The 20,919-nt window shown below is 40.2% G+C and overlaps 1 protein-coding gene across 2 annotated transcripts in view; it reads right to left on the bottom strand.

The window, feature by feature from the left end:
* Window positions 1–9,130: 9,130 nt before the first annotated feature.
* The window catches only part of LOC113149580 (centrosomal protein of 128 kDa), a 37,183-nt gene continuing 25,394 nt past the window's right edge, over window positions 9,131–20,919 (bottom strand). Inside the window, exons 19-25 of one of the 2 annotated variants that reach the window (XM_026341786.1) lie at window positions 19,623–19,815; window positions 16,908–16,957; window positions 15,599–15,622; window positions 13,539–13,616; window positions 13,151–13,264; window positions 11,619–11,727; window positions 9,131–10,909 (exon numbers count right to left, since the gene is read on the bottom strand). In XM_026341786.1, coding sequence (XP_026197571.1) covers window positions 10,836–10,909; window positions 11,619–11,727; window positions 13,151–13,264; window positions 13,539–13,616; window positions 15,599–15,622; window positions 16,908–16,957; window positions 19,623–19,815 — 642 coding nt within the window. In that variant the 3' untranslated portion in view covers window positions 9,131–10,835. Of the gene's footprint in view, window positions 10,910–11,618; window positions 11,728–13,150; window positions 13,265–13,538; window positions 13,617–15,598; window positions 15,623–16,178; window positions 16,693–16,907; window positions 16,958–19,622; window positions 19,816–20,919 lie in introns of those variants that run through there. The other variant, XM_026341787.1, reaches the window with a different exon arrangement.

The raw sequence follows: 20,919 nt of genomic DNA, 5'->3' as shown, positions 1-20,919 counted from the left end.
ATTCCCACAAATAAAAAAAAAATGTTGTTCCCAAACTTTTTGGACATTGTCGCAGGTGCCTGTCACTCACTCATCCGTGTTGTGGTGTGTGAGCGGGAGAAGACACTGCAAGGAGATGGAGATAGATTCCATCAGCGCTGAAGACTATTCACCGAAACCACAATTTCTCATCCATTCGCTATCACTTCAGTGATTTCCTTTTATACCAAAAAGTGGCATCATTTCCATTCAAATGAAGTCCGGAGGAGAATAGCTCAACGCTATCATTTACCTATAGATGATTATGCAAATTCATACACTGTTCATTGGTGCAACAAGAGAAAAAAAAAGCGAGGAGAGAAAACGGTTATTAGAGTGTCCAGAGTCTTCACAACAGCAGTGGAATAGCTTTGGGTTTCTTTAGAGTCAGGCCTTTGTGAAAGTGCACAGCCAAATGAGATTCTCCACCACCATATGGTCGGGTTATGAGCTACTCAGTGGCAGCAGCACCTGCTTTCCCAGCTCGTTTTTACACTGTCCATATTTCGTGCAAATGGGCCTTCTCAAGGCTGGTCATTAACTTGCAATAGCCCATTGATGTAGAATATCAGAGTGGCGTGTGTGAGTATATTCAGTGCACACAATGACTACATATTAACTCAATCATCCTGCCACAGGCAGTTGGAACAAGGAGGCCAGCAGGGATTCGTTCCACTGAGGGACTGTGGGTTTTTTTTTTTTTTACGTTTTGAGGCAGAGCCACATTTCAAGATTCATTTCGTCGTCACTAAAAATGTGTGGAAATTTGTTCTGTGTAAGTCAACACAATAAAAAGTGACTGTTGTGTTGCTGCAACATTACAGCAGCAACAAACAAATACTACTATAAAAATACTACAAATAAGTGGTAATAATCGATATTATTGAAACATAATCACATTAACAACAGTTCGGTTTGGACAGTGTGCATTTGAAAAGAGTCCCATATGACTTAGGTCTGCGGCTCATTGTGCTGGTTGTGACGCCTCTCATAGAGAAGTGTTCTGAGGTGAATTGTCAATGTTGTCCTGAAGGGCTAAAAAAAAATAAAATAAACTTTGGTAATGCAGGTTTAGCATTTACTGTATATGTTGGTGTCAGACTGATAACAGGTGAAATAAGGTCTTAATGTTACACCTTTTATTTCACTAAAGTCAAGAATGTAGATCATCTGTAAGAACAGGCAGCGTTTAATGCTGTTCCTTTAATCAGTTAGTGAGAATAGCTTTACTATAGCCACATGGAGTTCAGCTTTTCTTTTTCCTTTCTTCACCTTTATTATATTTAGAAACTGCCTCATTTCATAGGTTGAATATCTAACTGAATTACTAAGACAGCTGCACTTTAAACGACGTCCAGCCTTTAGTTCCTGTGATTTAGTGTGGCATTTACACACTACCACTGGCCACCAGTAACCACAAATTATTGATGTACTTTGATTCAAGTTATGTTTATAGTTTCAGGAATGCGAAGTGGCTGTTTGCCATCCTTGAATAGTTTCTTTATAATCTGACTGTCCTTTTTGGAAGCGCTCAATATTTATCTGATCTTTTGTAAATTGTGCCTCCAGCCGCACCGTGCGGTCGAACTTCTCTACCTATCTCTCTTCTGTCAGAGCTGATTTGCAATCAGGGGCATCTGTCACAGACACTTAGCTTCATTTACATTACACCAAAATGTGAATCTGAGTCAGCCAGAGTGCACCTAAAGAAGGAAAGCTGCTTAGACGGCAGTCAACAACCAGACACCGCCTCAATTCTGAAATATAACCGTCATCCACATACTTTTATGACATTGTGGTAAAAGGTAAATGGCCCAGGAGACAAAGATGAAATTAAAAGGCAAATTGTATTAAGTACTTAACACGACAATAACATCAAAAGAACAGAGGGAAAGGTAATTGCTGCATAAATCACCAGTGAACAAAACAGAATCTAAATAATTAGTATATACCGTATTAACCAAATACATCAAATAGCAAGTAAATGTGTTTGTTATTAATATCATGATCATAATTAAAGTCCCTAAATATAACCTGTGTGCTGCAGTCTACATTTAGCTCCTAAAAAGCCTACTGGCACAAACCTCGAAACAGTGAGGTATCGCTGTTTTCACAACCATTAGTCTCTTTCAGATTTACACCAGCGGGGCGCCAGCAGAGGAAACGTATTCATTTGATATTCACAACCCATTTGCTTACACAGTTGTCGGCTGACAAAGTTTATTGATTAGATTTTATGTGTAGCAACTACTTTTCCTTTTAGTCAAATTAGTAGAAGTAGATTACATCAATCCCACTGATGTCAGCGGGATAATTCATATCTTAATTGACAGAAAAACAATTTACATTTGCTAATGGCTTTTCCAAATGGATTTCTGTGTGCGTTTGACTGCATTAGCTCTGAATTCACCCTGTATAGGGTCTCTGGAACACCGAAAAGAGAGCAGCTTGGCTCCCCTTCATGCATTTAAAGGCTGACAGTTGACCTGTCGTGAAATTTAACTTCAACTAATGAACTGGTTAATTATACTTGAATGCTTTACAGCATGTTTTTCCTTTCAAATAAACACTGCCTTTATAAGAGCAATACATCAGCTCTGTCACTGATTACGGATGAAGTCTGTTTTTGTTGCTCCCAACGCTGAGGCAGAATGCTGTAAAACACTTTGAAAGCACTGGGAACATCTGCAGCGGTAGCGTTTTATGGCTCCTCTGTATAGATTGTAGACATGCAGCTTTCTTTCTTTCTATCCTTCTCACTGTAAAGATTCAGGAGAGATGCTGCATCCTCCGCGGACTGAGGCAGAGCAGCTGTGAAGGCGATGTGATCAGTCCTGATAGGTAAAATATGAGCCCGCTGACCTTAACTTCTGCATTATGAAGGGCACACACACACACACACACACACACAGGCACAAACCTCAAAAAGAAGTGTGCGTGCCCCTGTCTGTGTGTAGGCGTGTGGACGCATTAGGCATGCTTAAATCACATCAAAGTTCAGAGAGGAAAAAAAATGGATTAGTGGTTGCACGTGTGGGTTAAGCAATCATATTCATACATCTCAGTGGGTGCACGCAGTGATACATTAGCAGAATAGACAGGTGTATATGTGCACTTAATTCACTTCTGTGTCTCTCTGCGAGGAGCACATCACCTCTTATTCTTCCGCACCAAAGCTTTCAGTTAGCTCCTCAGCTCTAATTAACTGCCAAGATATGAATGCGCTAATCTGGGCTCTAAATCTTCAGTTCTACTGACAAAAGCTTTTACAGGCTGTCACAGCTGCATGATAAACAGCGGGGCTGGTGTCTTGCTTAGTGGACACAGTGCCATCTAGGGACCAGGTCTGGCAGCTCAGAGTTTAGGACGCTGGATGTGGAAATGTATTTGCATGCAGAGTATGTCAGAGCAAGTGCAGCAATAGCAGAAAGAAAAGTGTAGAAACCGTCCACACACAAGAAAATGCACTCTAATTATGAGTCATGGAAACATTCGCGATCTACTGGGTGATTTAGTTTTTCTTTATTTTAAAGGAATATAATCATAATTCTAAACAGATAATCACCAGTGGAAGACGTTTTTTAAATTTCAGACAGGTTCGTTTTTTCCTAGATGACACTGGGCTGCAAACTCCACGCGCGCGAGAGAGAACAGGAAGCTGCACACCAGGACGAGACAGAGCGCACATGCTGCTGGTGGAGGGTGCATGAGTATGCGGGTGCACAATTACACTGTATATGTCTCCGTCTCTGTCTGTACGTGTCAGTGAGTGATGTTCGAGGCTGTGCGAGTGTGTGTGTTGTACCCAGTACCTAGGGAGACAGGCCTCCTATTCAAGCTTGACAGTGTGATTGGATCCAGCGAGAATCCCAATGAAGCAATGAGTATCTCAGCGGCAGCTCCTCTCCCCCGGGCCCCCGTGCAGCCCACAGGCCGGCCCCAGCCCTGCCTGTTCAAACCAGATGGAGAGCGAGGAGAGATGGGATCTGAGAGAGAAAAGAGGTGAATGAACCACAAACTGTTTCATCTGCTGTGAAGGTGACTGCAGCAAAACAGTGGTAAATACGATCTGATCACAGCTGCAGGTAATTGCTGAGTCGGTCTAATGGAGTTTCAGTATGCCGCTCTAATCAAACCAGAGTTTTGATTTTAGATCCATAAAGTGAGACCTTTGTTATTGGCTCATTTTTAAACAACAGCAAGAAATCAGTGCTGCTTGTAAAGGCGACTACTAACAGCACACAACAAATTCAATGCTGGACTCAACGCGAGGCCTTTTGCCTCCAGCCGCCCAGTCTCAGCAAATAATGTGTTTTTAATTGAGTTGCTGGTTAAATAACCCTTTAAAACATCCATCTGGTTGCTTTGGACGGCTCCTAGCTCCATGGAGGCAGGTGAAACTGGACAAACACAAACACGCGACTGGGTCGCACCAGCGAGACTGTTGACGAATATAAAATGTGTGTGAAAGACTCAGTAATGTACATTTTTTGCTAACGTAGCTCACCTTTTTAAGGTGTGCTGTGTGCTACAAAAAACAAAAAAGATAATAAGTAGCATAATAAAAAAAAAATAAGTTAACAAAACTAAACTGTATTTTATCACTGTGCGTGTTTTTTAAAGCTAAATGTGGAAGCTAGCATTAGTTTTGTCACTTAATTCAGAAAGCTTAAGTAAAACAACAACTCCACCTGAAAACATGGAGCTTTTAGTCTAAATATTAAGTAACTACTACTTTCTATGTAACATCTCTTTAAATTAGTAGAAACTTACATTCAAACTATAAGAAGTTGTTGTTAACTTACTGAAGAGTCGGTGCAGCCACAGTTGAAGCATTAGCTTAGCTACATTAGCCGGCTAATCCATGCCAAGTATGGGTTCTAGTAGTAGGAGGTAAACATTGACTTCCTTCCTTTAATACCACCATTGTTTCAATTTAACATTCATGTTTTAACCCTAGTCTAATTGAAATGTTTTATTTTTCCCATCGTTAACCTCCTCGCTGTTCCACTTTTTATCGTACTTTTACCACAGCTGTTCAAATCTAAGCCCTCGTCCCGGTTGGTCTCCGATAACACAGCAGCTGCACGGAGCAGGTTTCATTTCATTTGCTTTGTAGATTTCATCCAAACCCAGTTTCAGAGTCAGTGCAGTATGACAAACGTATAAAAGGCTAATTTGAACTGTGCACAGGAGGGTTACAAAGAGACGTGTCGACCAGCTGAGCGTCAGCGTCCTCTGCAGACTGGTCACCGACAGCGGATCTGTCGCAGCGGGTCACAACAGCCGCCGTCTGCTCGCTGTGAGGTCACGCGGGGCCTCGCACGTGATGACACTCGAGCGAGGAGCCTCCCGCCCTCAGCACCGTCGGCGGCTGAGAGGCTGCTCCCCCCACACCTGTCTGCCATCAAACATGGAAATCACCCCACTCACCCGTGACTGTTGCATATTCCATGAGCAAAACACAGCGTATGGCACTTCATCTTATTTTAAAATGGGTTATAAATACAAATTGTTGCACAACAATTGCACAAAAAAAACAACATGTTTTTTTTTTTTTTCCCTGCGCCGGGGAGAAAATGAGGTTGATACGGAGACTCAACTGCAATAACCCATTCACTTATTGAACGACAGCGGCTGGATACACTCTCAGCCTCCAGGCTTAAACGAAAAAGCAGAGCATGGCTGCCTGATTGAATGGGTTTGTAATGCAAGCCAAATAGGTTTGTTCTAATGGGAATCAGCATCGGTGACGGCTGCAGAGGCTTAGGCCAGCACTAGAACAGCAGTGAGCAGCAGTGGCAAACACCTCATTGTTGTTTGACTGGCTGTGAGAGGCACAAACGCTAAGCAGTCGCTGTGATTACTAATAGTCAGCGGGCCCTAACCTTTAGGAATCAGTGTTTGTCAGGACGGTTATGTGTACGTGTTAACGTGTGCGTGTCGAGCTGTTGTTACAGCATCAGAAAGTCCAAAGCATCTGCTCCACGACAGAACATCAAGGTGGCGCGACGCCATGCTGTGGAGCTGCAGGTTGTGCAGTATAGCTGACCACCTCTATTGAATTAGCAGGTGTAGGTAGAAGAATATCACTTTAATATTGTGTCTAACGCAGGAAAAAACACCAATGTTAAGATATAAACACTAATAAAGCACTGAATGTTTGAGATTCTGAACAGCATACTCTCATTATCTTGGGTTTAATTACCCGGGTACAGTGGAGGTAAATAGGATTTTATTTCCTTCCTTCAAGAATTCATCTGTATTGTGTCAAAGTCACTGGACAGTTAAACATCTGAGCAGCAGATGAACACCAGAAAACAGATTTGCGTGTCTATAGTTGCTCTGAATAATCCACAGCACAACCGGTCAGAGGGTTTCACAGGACATAATTCTACTGGGGCCGCTCTCTGAGTTGTTCTCTGCTCCTCTGTGGATTATACAAAGCAAGCGGGACCCTTTTTTTTCAAACGTCACTGTTTTAATGCCGTGAGCACCACAAACAAAATTCAATTAGCTTCCAGTGGATTGAGGTGGTGGAAGGACTGTGTCTCAAAACATGGGCACACACAGTCCGACCAAAGCAAATAAGTGATCGTATTTGGATTTCCAAATGTCACATGCTGAGTCTTTAGGATTACATGGCGTGAGCAGGAGCAGACTGGAGGGCCCGGAGTGAGGTGGACACAGGAGAGAACTGTCTGACTCCTCATTAGCCACTGATGCCACGCAGCTGAGGGACACAAGTGGAGCAGACGTGGAGAAGGAGAAACAAGCACAAGGTATGACACACTATGTCCCTTAATCCTCTGCACTGGCCTCACGTCAGTCTCATAACAATACTTGTATTTGTGTTGTGAAGAAAAGAGCGAATGTGTTTTGTGTTCCCGTGTTTGTGTCCGTTGATTGTCAGCCCCGCACATGCATCACCCTGCTAATGACCTGATTCCTCAGCCTTTCTGCGCGCACACAGGCGAGGACACAATCGTTCTGCGAGTCCTGCTGAATAGATCTGAATACTACTGGCACATTTTCAGTAACTTTGACTGCCATGCAGCAATTTATTCTGACAAGCTCAGACAGATATGTGTTAAGTCTCTCATGCATGTGCAAAATGCAGATTACAAACTCTTCCCTTTGACGTGGAGACCGTATTTTACTGTGCTGCAAAACAGAAATAAACACATGGCAGTGGAAAGCTCTGAATTTATTCATTACCATCTCTCAACCTGACAAAGTGGAGTAAAGCTGGACTAATGATGGGGCAGAATGTAAATGGGGAAACTAGTCTGCTGGGAGCAGTGGGGCTGATCTATGAGTTTGCATGTGTTTTGTAACCTAATATAGCTTAGATAAGCAGACGCTTTCCTGGGGATGTCGTACAATAATATAAAGAAGCACATTAGGGAGCCGGGATTGTCTGTGACTGAGCCCGTCAAAAGTGATTTATTTAGAGAAATGTGCAAACATCAATATTATGATGAATGAGACGGGGGAGATTGCTCATCATCTTCAAATTTAAGTCTGAGCACAAGTTTGACGCCTCTCGGGGAATAAATATTGCTGGAACTCGCGGCTCTCGTCTGACAGAAGTTACAAAGCAGAAACGACCCCAGGCCGTAGCATTTCTTATTGTCCCTCGATGTCGGCGTGTGACTCTGTGGGTCTGGGTGAGAGCTCCCCGTTCATCTGAGCGCGGGTCAGTGCTGAACCCTGACCTGAACCAGCAGCCACGTGTCAAATGTAAAACCCACAAGTGTGTTTGAGGAGTCAGACGAGGCAGTTTGGGCTGGAATAGTGCTCTGAGAGTTGTTCAATATTTTCTTTGGACCTTGGCTTTCCTAATGTACTTAGAACTTTAAGAGGAGAGACAGGGATCGAGCGAAGGCTTAGCACAGCTTTGCAGCTCATTTTTACTCTAAGCCCGGTTGAGCTTTGCTTTCCTCTGGATGCTGCTTCGTGAAACACACATTCTGTCAGACCGGACCCATAATCGCCCGGACTACGTAGAACAACTTTCTCTGCCTACGTTATTAAGTCTAACAAATCTTTGCTGCTCTTTTAAAAACGAGACATTTCCTTTTCGTAAATGATGTTAAACAGATAAAAGTGTTTAGTTTAGTTTTTTTTTTTAAAGGACAGAACAGAACATTAGTAGTGAAGTGTGCTCTAAAATGCCAGAACTCACAGAAGCTTTTGTGTTTTCATAAAGGAGTAGGTCTACTCAGCTGTCAGTTACCTCTTTTCCTCTCTTTGATTATTACAGGCTGCTGTACAAAAGACACCTGCAGCTTGTCTTATAGGAGAGGATGTGTTGTACTGGAAGCACACGACATGTAGTTGATGAATTTCTATGTTTCTTTTTCAGATTTAATACTGTGCTACTCAAGAGAAACGTGATTGCAGTAAGTAACACTTAAATTATTTTGTAAAGTGATGTAATTAATGTTCTCTTTTGGGAGCGTAATCAACCTCTGAAACACCAAATACTACAGAGCTTTAAAATGACAGTGAGCACAGTGTGTGAAGGCCTTCATTTACATTTATTATCTAAATCAACTCGTTTTTTCTTTATTTTAACATTTAAGTGTGTTTGGAGCACACAGACCAACAGTAAAACTAAGTTAAATGTAGCCCAATACATCAAAAAGTAAGATACTGATAATGGTTTAGAAAAAATTAAGATAATTCAACATTCAATCAGCTGTGATTAATTATTATTATTATTATTTTTAACTTGTTTTAGTTTTTTGGTCTGACCAGTTTGGTTCTGGCTTCAGTAATAGCTTTTCACGTTCGCACAGAGAAGCTAAAAGCTGTCGCCAGTCATACTAACGGACGTCAGGAGGCCTAATAAAAAGACATTTTAGAGCTTTAAGCACCACTTACAATTACCAATCTAAGGGATTAAGCATGTTTTTGAACTTTCACTTTTGATTCTGTGTTGATTTAAGAAAACCCAACATCAAAAAAAAGAAAACTAAAGAAGACATTCAGTATGTCCATGATATACATGTATATGGTGAATTTTTATTTGGCAAAAGTATTAAGAAACAAAAATTGACAATGTGCTGATGTACAGCACAGTAAAAGTCCAAACCAATCACTGCTGTGGACATATCCGTCTCATTATCATAGTCATCAGACCAAACTGAAATGTGCTTATAAACTGAAATGGCAAAGTTAATTGGAAAAAAACAGGAAATAGACAAGTGATATGATTCAAATGAGTTAGTGAAAAGCAATTTACTTGCACACAAGTTTTAATTTATTTTATCAGCTGATTGGTGGTAGAATTTTGAAATTAAGAAAAAGAGTTTCATTTAATTTCAAACTACAGTTAAATGATTTAACTGTATTAACTTTATTAATGGATGTATTAAGTTACATTTACTGCTTATCTGCCTCAGGGCTCCATATCTGCCAGCATGACAAGTGTGTTTGGTCAGGTTTATACCGCAGCAACGAAAGATGCGACTGATCCGAGATTACGACGTACGAGTCTGAGTAATGTCTACACAGCAGGTACTGTGTTTACATGTTTGAAATCAAGCAGTAACTTGAAAAAGGGCATTCTCTCTCGTGTGGTTTTAGGATGTTCTTTCCGATGGAGGAGTTTATCAAAAAGCACAAGATAAACCAGTGGGAGTAGCTGAAATCTCTCAGCTGCTGCAAAGCAAACACTTCACTCTGAAATGAAGGGGACATCAAGTGTGCTTATAAAAGCAGGCATTTAGCTGCATGGGGATTTATTCATATTGGTTATATTTCCTTGGCATTTCATCGAAAGTAGACATCCATTTGTGCTTATTGTTTTTATAAATATATACTGCACAAAACAAAAGTGATAAATTGCTCCATACGTTAAAAGTGGTGGTAAAACATGGAGTTGTCAAATGTTCATGATGAAGCACTTTTACAAAGTGTTAGTAAAAAAAAAACTAAACTGCATTATGTTCAAAGGCACCACTTTAGTTTATGTAGAGTTGCTGTGTATTCAATCACTTCACACATTGGCATAATAGAAGCACAGATTGCTCATAAGGTAAACAATATTAATCCAACAGCTGTTGAGCTGTTAAAGGGCAACTTGCTTGCTGTGGTTCTAGTCTGGGCAGTGAGTGTCAAAGTAAATGAATGGTATTTAATTTCCCTCTGTCTTCCCTTTATTGAAATCTCGTTTTGCTTCTGGCTTAAAAAAGAAAAAAAAAATGCACATGATGCCAAACAAAGGTTTTTTCAGTTCAGATGATGTCATCTGGTTGCTCTGACTATGGAGGTTGTAAACTTGCTCCTCCAGATGACATCACCTACATGAGCGTCTCATATAGAAGCAGAGAAATGTTTTAATGTAGAAAGATAGGTTTAATACCATTCATATACAGGTACTCCCCAAACTACAACCATAGGAAGCAAATGAGTCAAACACTGGTGAAGTTGCCCATTAAAATGTTGAAATAATGGCAAGAGATGTAACAATATAACGTTTTGTTTAAATACATTCAATTCAAGTTCATCTAAATAGCATTTAGACACTTACAGTAAACTTTATTTACAGTGTACAGACTTCTATCTTATCCTTCAAAGTGTTTCCCAAACTTTGAAATCTCACAGTTTTACCCTTCTGCTCTCGAGCACCTTCAGTGATTGCCTGTGTGAGGTAGTGGAGGAGGATTAGTGGAGTAGAGTGCAGGGGCCTCCTAGTACAGTCAAGTTGTTCTTTGTTCTGGACGAGCACCAGCAAGGTAGAGCCAGCTGTAAGCACCGTGTGCCTTTGGGTTTGTAGAGATATAGATAAAGGTTCACTTGAGGTTGAGTTAATCTGTGAGAGGTTTGGTCCTGTTGACTGCAGAGTCATCCAAGTCTGAACTGGTCAGATGTTTGTGAGGAGCTGCAGAAACAGGCCAAAGAAAAGTAGTTACATCCACACTCTCCAACCCAGTGAAAGTGTGGGAACAATATATTCATTTCTATTGTTACTCTGAACAGATGAACATAGAAAATACAAAGTAAACAATTAGCAGTACCGCTAACTGCTAAACTAGTCGTATAATATAATTATCACACACACTCATAACACTATAATTCTTGGGTAGAACACACAAATGTCACAAACTACGCTCCACTCACACTCTGCCAAATATCTGTAAGCAGCTTAGGGAAGTGCTACAAGTGATTTTGGCTGAGAGCCACTGGCAGTGATACCAGACAGACACACTTCCAGAGCACTGATGAAAAGTTTGAGCTCTAGGTACTGAGAGTGCGATGGTAAAATTATTAACACAATGTTGGCTTTTCAATGTGATAGCCTCACTATGTAAACTGCCTTGAGATTATTGTTTGTTCTTATAAATAAAGTGAATTGAAATAGAACTTATTTCACAACTTTAGATCTATAATGAAATGTGAGATTAAAGCGATACTGAAACAAATGGATTAAATATTTCTATTTACTCAGTCTCACTGACTAAAAAGTAAAGTGTTATGAGTTACTTTAAAGAAGATCTGTGATTTTATAATTATTAATATCTCTAAAATAACCTGGATTTAGATAAGCTGTCAGAGCACAGGTGTTGTATCTTCAGCATATAAATACTCACACAGTTTGTCTGATGTCAGGGAGCTGCTAAGGAACGTGCTGGAGCCTTTAATGGAGGAAGAAAGAGCGGCCAGTCTCAGACTCCTGGAAGTGGCGTCCAGCTTGTCATCCTGAAAAGACAGGAGGACACAGTAACTTGCAAGTAAGAGTGCAGTCATGCTGGCAGCTCTGTGAGACTGCAATGTACCTGACACATCGCTAAATGAAACTGTTGAAGAAACTGCAGTGCAGTGGTTACAGCCTGAAGGGGCTGTTTTGAGTTGTCTGATGACATTCAATTCATGATGCAATGATGGAAAGACTCCACAGACTGAATAAACATCAGTGAAAAATGAGACAAATGTCTGTGACTTAATTTAATTCTAATCCATCCAATAACTGGCCCAATGTAGAACTAAGTGTAAACAGCTCTGTGCGTTTGGAAGATGTTTGACAGCCCTGCACACAATCACGTCTACTGCACTAAAAAATGAAGGTTGTGAGTCAAATGTGGTTGAACTCAAGCAGCCAGTTTAGACGGTCCAGTAATAAAATATTTTGTTTGGTAAGTGAGTGATTTGAGTCCCTCTATGAACTGTGTGTACCCGTGTATGATAAAAGCTTCTCTTGCACAGATTCATTTGCTTGTAAAATTGCAGGCTGAAGTGTCCCTGCCTGAACAGATATCTCTAAATATTTTGTGATTATGCGGCGCCTGCGAGTCTCGCATACGTTACAGATTGTGTTTTTATCCTGTGTAATGGTGCACAGGCCCAGTAATGACAGGACAACCCTTGACCCAAAAAATAATCCTGTCTGAATGACGCTTTACAATCTGGGGTTTCACGCAGAGAGCCAATATTACACGTGTTGTAGAGCCCGATTGTTGTGTTGGCATTACCGACTCTGATCAAGAGGGAAGTCTTGTAAAGACATTCCATCCATCCCTTTTCCTTAAACAAACCCCGGGTGGGCAGCAGCTATTAAGTTAATGCAATCGCCACTTACCGCTCAACACGGGAGTCATTTGGCAAACCGATGGGGTATTCTAGTAGATTAAACCATTTTAAAGAGTGACTCTATGGCTGTTCAGGGGAGCCGACATGCTGCTGATGGCTATCAGCTGTCAACAATGTCTTGATGGCTCCCTTGACTGCTTTATAGCACAGAAGATGACTGCAGCAATTAAGAGTGACTGGTAAAATTCAGGTTTTGTTTCAGTGTACATGCGCCTCAGCTCGAGCTGGTTCCACTCCGTCCATTCATGATGCATAACCAGCATGTGAAATTATTCATTTATTCATACAAGTTGCAAATTAGACGCAGTGCACACACTGGCACCTGTGTGGGCGAGCTAGACACATAAAGGGCCTCTCAAAGTCAGCTATCCTTATCCAAATGGCTGTTGTTTGAACAAAGCAGTGCAATTAGTGATTGAAATAGAAAAAAAGTGTGGGTTGTTGTTTGGGACTACAGGCTCTTGTAAGGCATTATAAAGCGCATTATTATAGACTACAGAATTGTGACTACTGTCTCTGTGTGTTTGGGTCATACTCTGTACTCTTGAATCCTGCGTTTGGACTCGTCCAGCTGGTGCTGTAGGTCCCAGACGATATCTTTGTATTTGGAGTAGCGTTGCTCTACCATCTCTCTCTGACGTTGTGACTCCTGAAGGCACAAAATAAACAACTGTCTAAAATCTTATAGTAGTACAACAGCAGCAAATTGACAAATGTGATAATGTGTGGCTGAAACACTGACCAATACCATTAAAAGCTTATTCATCTGTGATTTTCTGCATGGTCTTTGTGTCTTGCTTTCATTCACCTTACCTTCTCAAGGTTGGTAATTTGAAGGAAGTAATTATGAAAAGAAAACCAAAACACTTAACTGATGTTATTCTACAAATTAAAAATAGTTTAAATGTACAATGTGAACCTACCTCCAAATCTCTGAAGTTCTCCAGCAGACACAGTTTATCTGGAAAGGACTCCAAGTGATCCAGCGCTACTCGTGTGTTCTGGAAAGCATGAGCACACACATACACACCAATACATTTACATCCATGTATCAATAATAAAATGTGTAACAGCTGATAAAATAACTAGTGATAAACTGATTTATCAGAGAAATCGATTTGTTTGACTGTTATATTTAAAAAGAATTAAAAATGCTCAAAATCCTAAATCACCATTTAAAGAAGCAGCAGAAAACACTACACACAAAAAAGTAGATCAGCAATTATAAAGGGGTAAATGTTGGGTCATCCTTCTCTTTATTCCCTCTCATTATCATCCCTTACCCCCACTTCTCATTTTAGACCGAGGAAAAGATGAAAGAAAGAGAAACGAGGATGGAATATTTGATACGCATTTAGTGAAATGAGTCAAGGGTCATTGAAGGCAGTTATTACTGATGATGGCTGCACAGCTGGATCAGCTGTTTGCAGGCTTTAAACTGTTCTGTACTGGCTACTGGTGCCTTAGTGTATGCACAGATAATGGGATGTACTGACCAAATACGTCTGCACAGCTGATCCTGTGTCATTAATATCCTCCCACATAAGACAAATTGTGAAATATTAGACTGCATATGTAATATCTTATGTCCAATAAGAGCATGTCCACCACAGACCATGGTGACCTACCTCCAACATGCCAATATTGTTTAAGAAAATTCAATCAATATACTCTAAGGCCAAAACTCAGGTTTTCTGTTTGTGACCACTTGACATTACAATGCAATACATTTTCTTACTACTAGTTTGATGCTATTCAGGTGTTTCCATGGCAACAGTGCGCAAAGAAACAACAATGCACCAAAAAGGCTGTAATGAAAAAACATGTTTTTAGGGTTGGAACTCATACTTAGATTTTCAATTTGCACAAATTTCCAAAAACATGTTTTCACTTTATTATGGGTTACTGAATGCAGAGTGATGGTTTGAAAATAAAAAACAAAAAACTATTTATCCATTTAAAACGAATAGAGCAACACAAAGGGTGCAGAAAGTCGAGGTTTTGCTGGAAATCCAGTCTCTACAATTGTCACTCAAACACTTTCTGTATATTTATATATCTACTCGTGTGGTATGATTTAGAAAACGACATGCAAAATCCCAAATGCTAAAAGACATAATTTCATACCACCTGGTCACTTTTGTTACAATAAACTCAGCAAAATTTTTGATTAAATAACAGCTCTGGTCGAACACAGTTCTATTCACCATGTCACTGTATGTGTCAATAGCTTTCCCAGTCTCATTCAGATGAAGCATTTAAGCATCAAAGGAACTGGTTGTTACAAGGCATCACGCCGATTGCCCTCCCTAAATGGCACACTGACACACAAGCAAGTCTTGCCAGATGATCGGCACCACGCGTGCTGAGTGGAGGATGGGTCGATGCTTCCTGCCACTGTGCTGTTGCAGTAAGCAGAAATTATTTGACATGATGGCGGTCCGAGGAATTTACTTTTCTTTCTCAACAGCTAATTGAAAGCTGATGTGGCCAAGCATGCCACATAACTGTGATGGATGGACAACGTGCTTAAGACGGCTTCATTTATTGTTTTTCAAGAGTGTAAAAGTGCCTGAGTCAATATAACCTTTCAGCGGTGCTGAGAGGTTTTGGACTGACATTGGATAGCTGATTAAGGATGTTGGTGGTACACGTTAACAGTTTAAACGCTGAGTTCAATACTGTATTGTCAGTAGAGTTTGGTTTTTAACCTCATCAGCAAGACTTATGATGATTAAGAGACCTCTGAACATTGACTAAAGCAATCATTTCCAACCCTACATTAGCCCCAATGGGATGGTTTATAAATATAGCCTCAGGTGAACCTGCCCACACGTCTGCATCAAATCATGCTGAAAGTCAACGTGATTTCTAATTTAACAACCTCAGTGCACTTCACAACTCCAAGTTTTCAAAAACAGAATGCACTTAACAATTTTCCATATTTGTAGTCATTACTTTGATTAAAGCAATCAAACCTTACCTTCTCGAGATCCAAAACACGATCCTGTGAAGACACACAAACACACACTATTATTGTATGTGCATTAAAAAACAAAAGACAAACAGAACCTAACTGTTTAAACTAATCAAATGAGCTAGAAAATGTTGTTTAATATTAAATGATATGTGCATACGACAGTGAGTCCAGGTAACTGCTCAAAATGGTGGATTAGCACAGACAAAACCATTGTGTGTGTGTGGGAAAACAGTGACAGAAAAGAAGAATAGAAGCTTCCAACAAATGGGCAACAAGGGAAGGAAATGCAGGGGCTAGGGAGAGTCGGTAGCACACAGCAGGCTCCTTATCACACACACTGACACACACACAAAGACAAACCACTCTCGCTGCTCATCCAGCTTCTGACTGATGTTCCCTCTCTAACGATGCATAAGTGATGCTATGCCTCTTATCTGCCACTCAAATGCACACCTGTTCTTCCCGGCAACCGGCTGCCTCTCCCCCTCTGACTGTAATGTGTTGATGGTTTGTAACAAGGGTACTTTCTTTTCCTCAGCCCACAACTCCCCCCCAACCCCCCCTTTCTCTTTTTACTCGTTTATATCCCTCAGTCTATCTGTCTTTCCTCTCTACATCTCTCTCTCCTCATCCTTCATAATTAAAAGCCCGGCTGGGTCTGAGAGGGCTGATTAATTGCACGCAAGCTCTGGCAGGTGCCATCCTGCAGCCACAGATGGGACCCCGGCGTACAACACACACACACACACACACATGCGCATCCACGTTCACAGATACCTTTGGAAACTACAACTGCTTAGCAGACAAGTTAGTAGCTGCACATGCATGTGCGTGCGTGCGCGTTTCAATGTCTAATGGTGTGGTGCTGGGGGAATCCACTCCAGACCAGGTAAGTTGGTGGCCTGCCAAGTCTAGATGCTGCAGTATTGAAAGACGGAGACAAGGCCTCTGGTGGCTTTTAAACTCCAAGGCCTTGTGTCTGCAGTAATTAGCTACTTGTCCAAGCAAGGCTGCAAGGAACCTGTCAGGCCCACGGCTGTGTACTAATGTTTGTAGCACTGCATCACAGAACTCTTACGAATAAAGCCTAGCAGTTTCTGAAAAACAAGCCAACAGATATGCAAAATAAGAAAAAAGAATGTGAAGGCAATATGGTTTATAAACAAAATGAGTTGAGCACAAAATGAGCTGTTGCCTTCTGACAGTTTTACAGTTGAAATGATGACACTTGCTTATTATAAGTCTACTATCAAGTGTACAGGGTAGCTGAGGCAAAAACAGAGATCTGGATTAATAAAGATATAATGCTTACCTGTAGGCTCCTCATTTCTTCCTCCTTTCTGCGACTCCTCTCCAACAAGTCTGAAATGAGAACATTGTGTATGAAAAGAGCTAATCTTGAAGTAAAGATGTCTTAATGTGATCAGTGCTGGCTGTATTAAGGCAGGAAATAAAGCATATATAAAACAGAATTTGCAGATTTATTGATAATACGTTTGGCCCTAAACATGATCAAAACTTCTCAATAAAAGCTATATCTTTTTTTTTTTTTTTTTTTACTCTTTGCATTTACTCTTATTACTTTAACAATAATTAATTCAATGCAAGATGAAGGGTTTAAATGTTTTCTTTAAAGCAAACGTTTCCCTATTCTATGAAGCATAGCTGAAATCTGAATATCTGGGACAGAGCAAAACAGAGCACAGACTCATAACATCCCACAATGACACAGAAGATAGGGCTTATTTAACCTCCTAGAACACCACCGGACATGATTATTCTTTTATCATCAGTTATAAATCTTATTTTATATAACAATAGAGATTTAGCAATACTTACCAACTTGGCATTAAGCTACACAAAAGAAGCTTCATACAAGCTGTTTTAATAACCAACTACACAGAGTTCTACTTCCCATAACTAATGGCTACTGTGGCAACTTGGGTTCTGGATGTGGATTAGTCTATTGTTTGATAAACTTTTTATGATGGCTTCAAACATGATTGAATTATTTTTTCACACACCTTCATCTTAATGTCAAAAGCTTTCCAGAAGGCACACACACAGAGTAATATACTGATGTTGCTTTTCTGAAGGCGAACAGACCAACATTGTATAAATACCTCTGCAAACGTATTACTAGAATTGCTATTTTGTTTGCTTCAAGTTCAATATCCAATTACCTGAGGATGACTTCTTCACCTCCTCAAACATGGGTGCATATAAACAAACATCTACCTACACAGGCCAACAGTAATACTGTCTATGAAATAAACCTCCAGTGTCTTCAACCTTTGCTATTAGTTTGCTTGTTTTGCTTGTTAAATAAAATTTACCTTGAAGTCAGCAAGGGAGAGATTGTAGCAGTAGTTCACTAATGCTATCAACATGCTGCTCTCAGACACTCTCTCACACACACATACATTTCAACAACTACAACTTCACTGTAAAACCTCTGTTATAGCAAAGGCAAGGCAAACTAGTTTTAAACAAGCCAGTAGACAGCAGTTCACAAACAATACAAGATTTGAAGTAATGTAAATTACAGAATGCAACCAAAATCTGACACTAATAATTCAAAGTGAGGTAATTTTACTACACACAAGTTCTGCAGACTGCAGGGATTACTAGTTACTTAATGAGATTAGCAGAAAAGCAGGTATAATAGAAATACATTTAATAAGACACAATATGAGGTTTGATAAAAAAAAAAAAAAGGCGTAATGTAATTGCATAACCTTGAATTGCTGAGTGCAATGCTGCAAACGCGTCATGTTATTAGTGCTTGTCACTGACTGTTTGCATTCAAGCATCGTAGAGAACTGCGAGTCTTGTGGTGCTCTGTGCAAGAATAACAGATCCACTGAGCAGCCACATAAATGAGAAGCCATATTCAAAACACAGGCGATAAAATCTTAATTCCCACGCCTTCATTCCAAATAACCAGATCTTGTAGCTGTTGTGACATACAGATTAGTCTTAGGTCTAATTACTACAGAGACCATATCAGTGCTTCTGCCTGCAGAGAAGACAGACAAGGCTACTTCTGTCAAATGGCTGATTGGATCCAAAGATAGAGTGAACTGTGTTTACGAAGTAGGGGGGTCTGGAGATGAGGCTCTATCATTGCATTGCTTATCTGTATGGTGCAATGCTACCACTATAGCCAAAAACATACATGGCTTGTTGATTGTCTCTCTATGCAGGCCTTCTATCTCCCTGAATATGTTCAACTATGACTCTCTCTAAGGTCTCGGTGTGTCTCTCACCCTCTCTGTTAATGGAACACAAATTAGGCCCATTTCCCTTTATTGTTCACACAAAGCACTAAAAACAAGTTGTTCTTCCTCTGGCAGTTACAGCTCATTAAAAGAAATACAGTCAAAAATTGGAAGGGATGATGGGGAAAAACAAGTCCATTTTCCATAGTAGTCTCAAAGTTCACACACATAAAGACGCTTCCTCAAACATTTGTAAACATAAACAGACCAACCCGTGTGCACAGTCATAGAAATAAAGCAGCAGACACAAGGCACAGGCGGCCATTTTCACAAGCATCCATTATTACACAGCAAACAAAAACCACTTAGAAACAAAAAACCCTTCAGTAAAACAAAGGCCACTGAATTACTTTTTGCTCTTAATGATAATGCGATTAAATGTAAATGAGAGAGGAAGAAAACAGGAAAGTAGAGTATGACAAGGGTGCATTAATCTAAAGAAATGGCCAACAAATGGTTACATTTTCATTAAGAACTCACTTGCAGGTAAATAGTCGCTATTATAACTTCAATACATATATATGACTAAACAATTGCTTTTTGAATCAGTTATATAAACTGCCTAATAAAGAACAGAGAAAGTGATTAGACTCACTGGCCGCTGTGCTGTGAGTCATATATAACACAGGTATGTAGTCACCGGCATGCCTTGATGACAACAGTACCATGAGAACCACACACATTCACACCCACTAATCATGCACTGCGTTCTTGTTTGAGTACCTTGTAGGTACTATATTACGTACCTTTCTTTTCGGTGCTGAGCGAGTGCAGCAGCTTTTCCTGTTGCTCCAGCCGCTGCAGGAGAGTTGCCTGTTCCGAGTCCCGGATCTGTCTCAAGGCCTTCAGCTGATCCCTAGTCTGATGATGCTGCTTCCTCAGGTGCTGTTCTCTTGTGTCACGCTCCTGCACCTCCTCACACAGCCAGCGCAGCTTGGTCTGGTTGGTTAAACAGTCACAATCAGTACATAATCTACAGTATGTGAAAGAAGTGACAACATTTAAGTTGTGTTTTTTTTAGGCGACGGATTGCATTAGAAAGAGAAAATCACCATTTCAGGTTTCTAATACCTTACTATAGTTTCTGTTGTACCATTATACTTTGCGTTTGTCCTATTCCTATTTTTTCTTTTCTAACATAACCATACATCTACACCTACTGGTTACTAATCACACTAATCAATGCAAAGGAACTTAATTAAAGCCCCAGCACTATCTATAATAAGAGTAGCTTAAGGGAATTCTTGTTTAGAGCAAAACCCTCTCATAAAAATGTACATCTTAATTCCTCTTCCATTTAAAATACATTCTGCTCTAGGAGTGTCCAGGCTGCAAATTTGCGCTTCTCTTGTAAAGCTCTGTAGTCGCACACAGACTACCGTTCATCAATACTTCGTCATTCTGACTTTGACCAAGTGACACTGTCAGTGCAAGAATAAATGTAAATCAATTTACAATATTTCTTACAACAGGTTGTAACAGTCAGGCAAAATAACAGGTAAATGGGTGGTCTAACTGTGTTCTGTAGGCTTGTAAATCATACCTCGCTTTTACCAACATAAAAACTCGTAACAAGTGAGCTAATTAGTTCTCTTATTCTCCAGTGTTTTATTTTTAGAAATGTGCAGTACTGTGAAAGCAGTTCTGACAGGAGATATACATTATAGTGATAAACACTCAGAATTGTGCAAACACATTTTAACACTGTATCATGCATCACCAGCACAACTATAATTACCAGTTTCTTTTCTACAGTACCTCATTGCAATAAAAAATGGGAACTAATTTTTTCTTTGAAAGAAGCCAGGCAAGTATTATGGCAAAAGAGTGGAAGATGATGACAAAAAGCAACACATTAAATGAAAAGTGCACCTCATATTTACATAATTTAAAATGGTCCCACAAAAGCAGAACACAATGTTAACTATAATGCTGCCATAGAGGGATGAAAACCTGTGAAATATTCAGAATAAATGTTTGTGGGTAGAGAAATTTACACTTAGCTTGATGTTAGAACAATTCTATCACAAATCCCTAAACTTC

Source organism: Anabas testudineus, chromosome 24, assembly GCF_900324465.2.
Source record: "Anabas testudineus chromosome 24, fAnaTes1.2, whole genome shotgun sequence".
Taxonomy (NCBI): Eukaryota; Metazoa; Chordata; class Actinopteri; order Anabantiformes; family Anabantidae; genus Anabas; species Anabas testudineus.
This window is presented reverse-complemented; position numbering and strand designations above follow the sequence as displayed.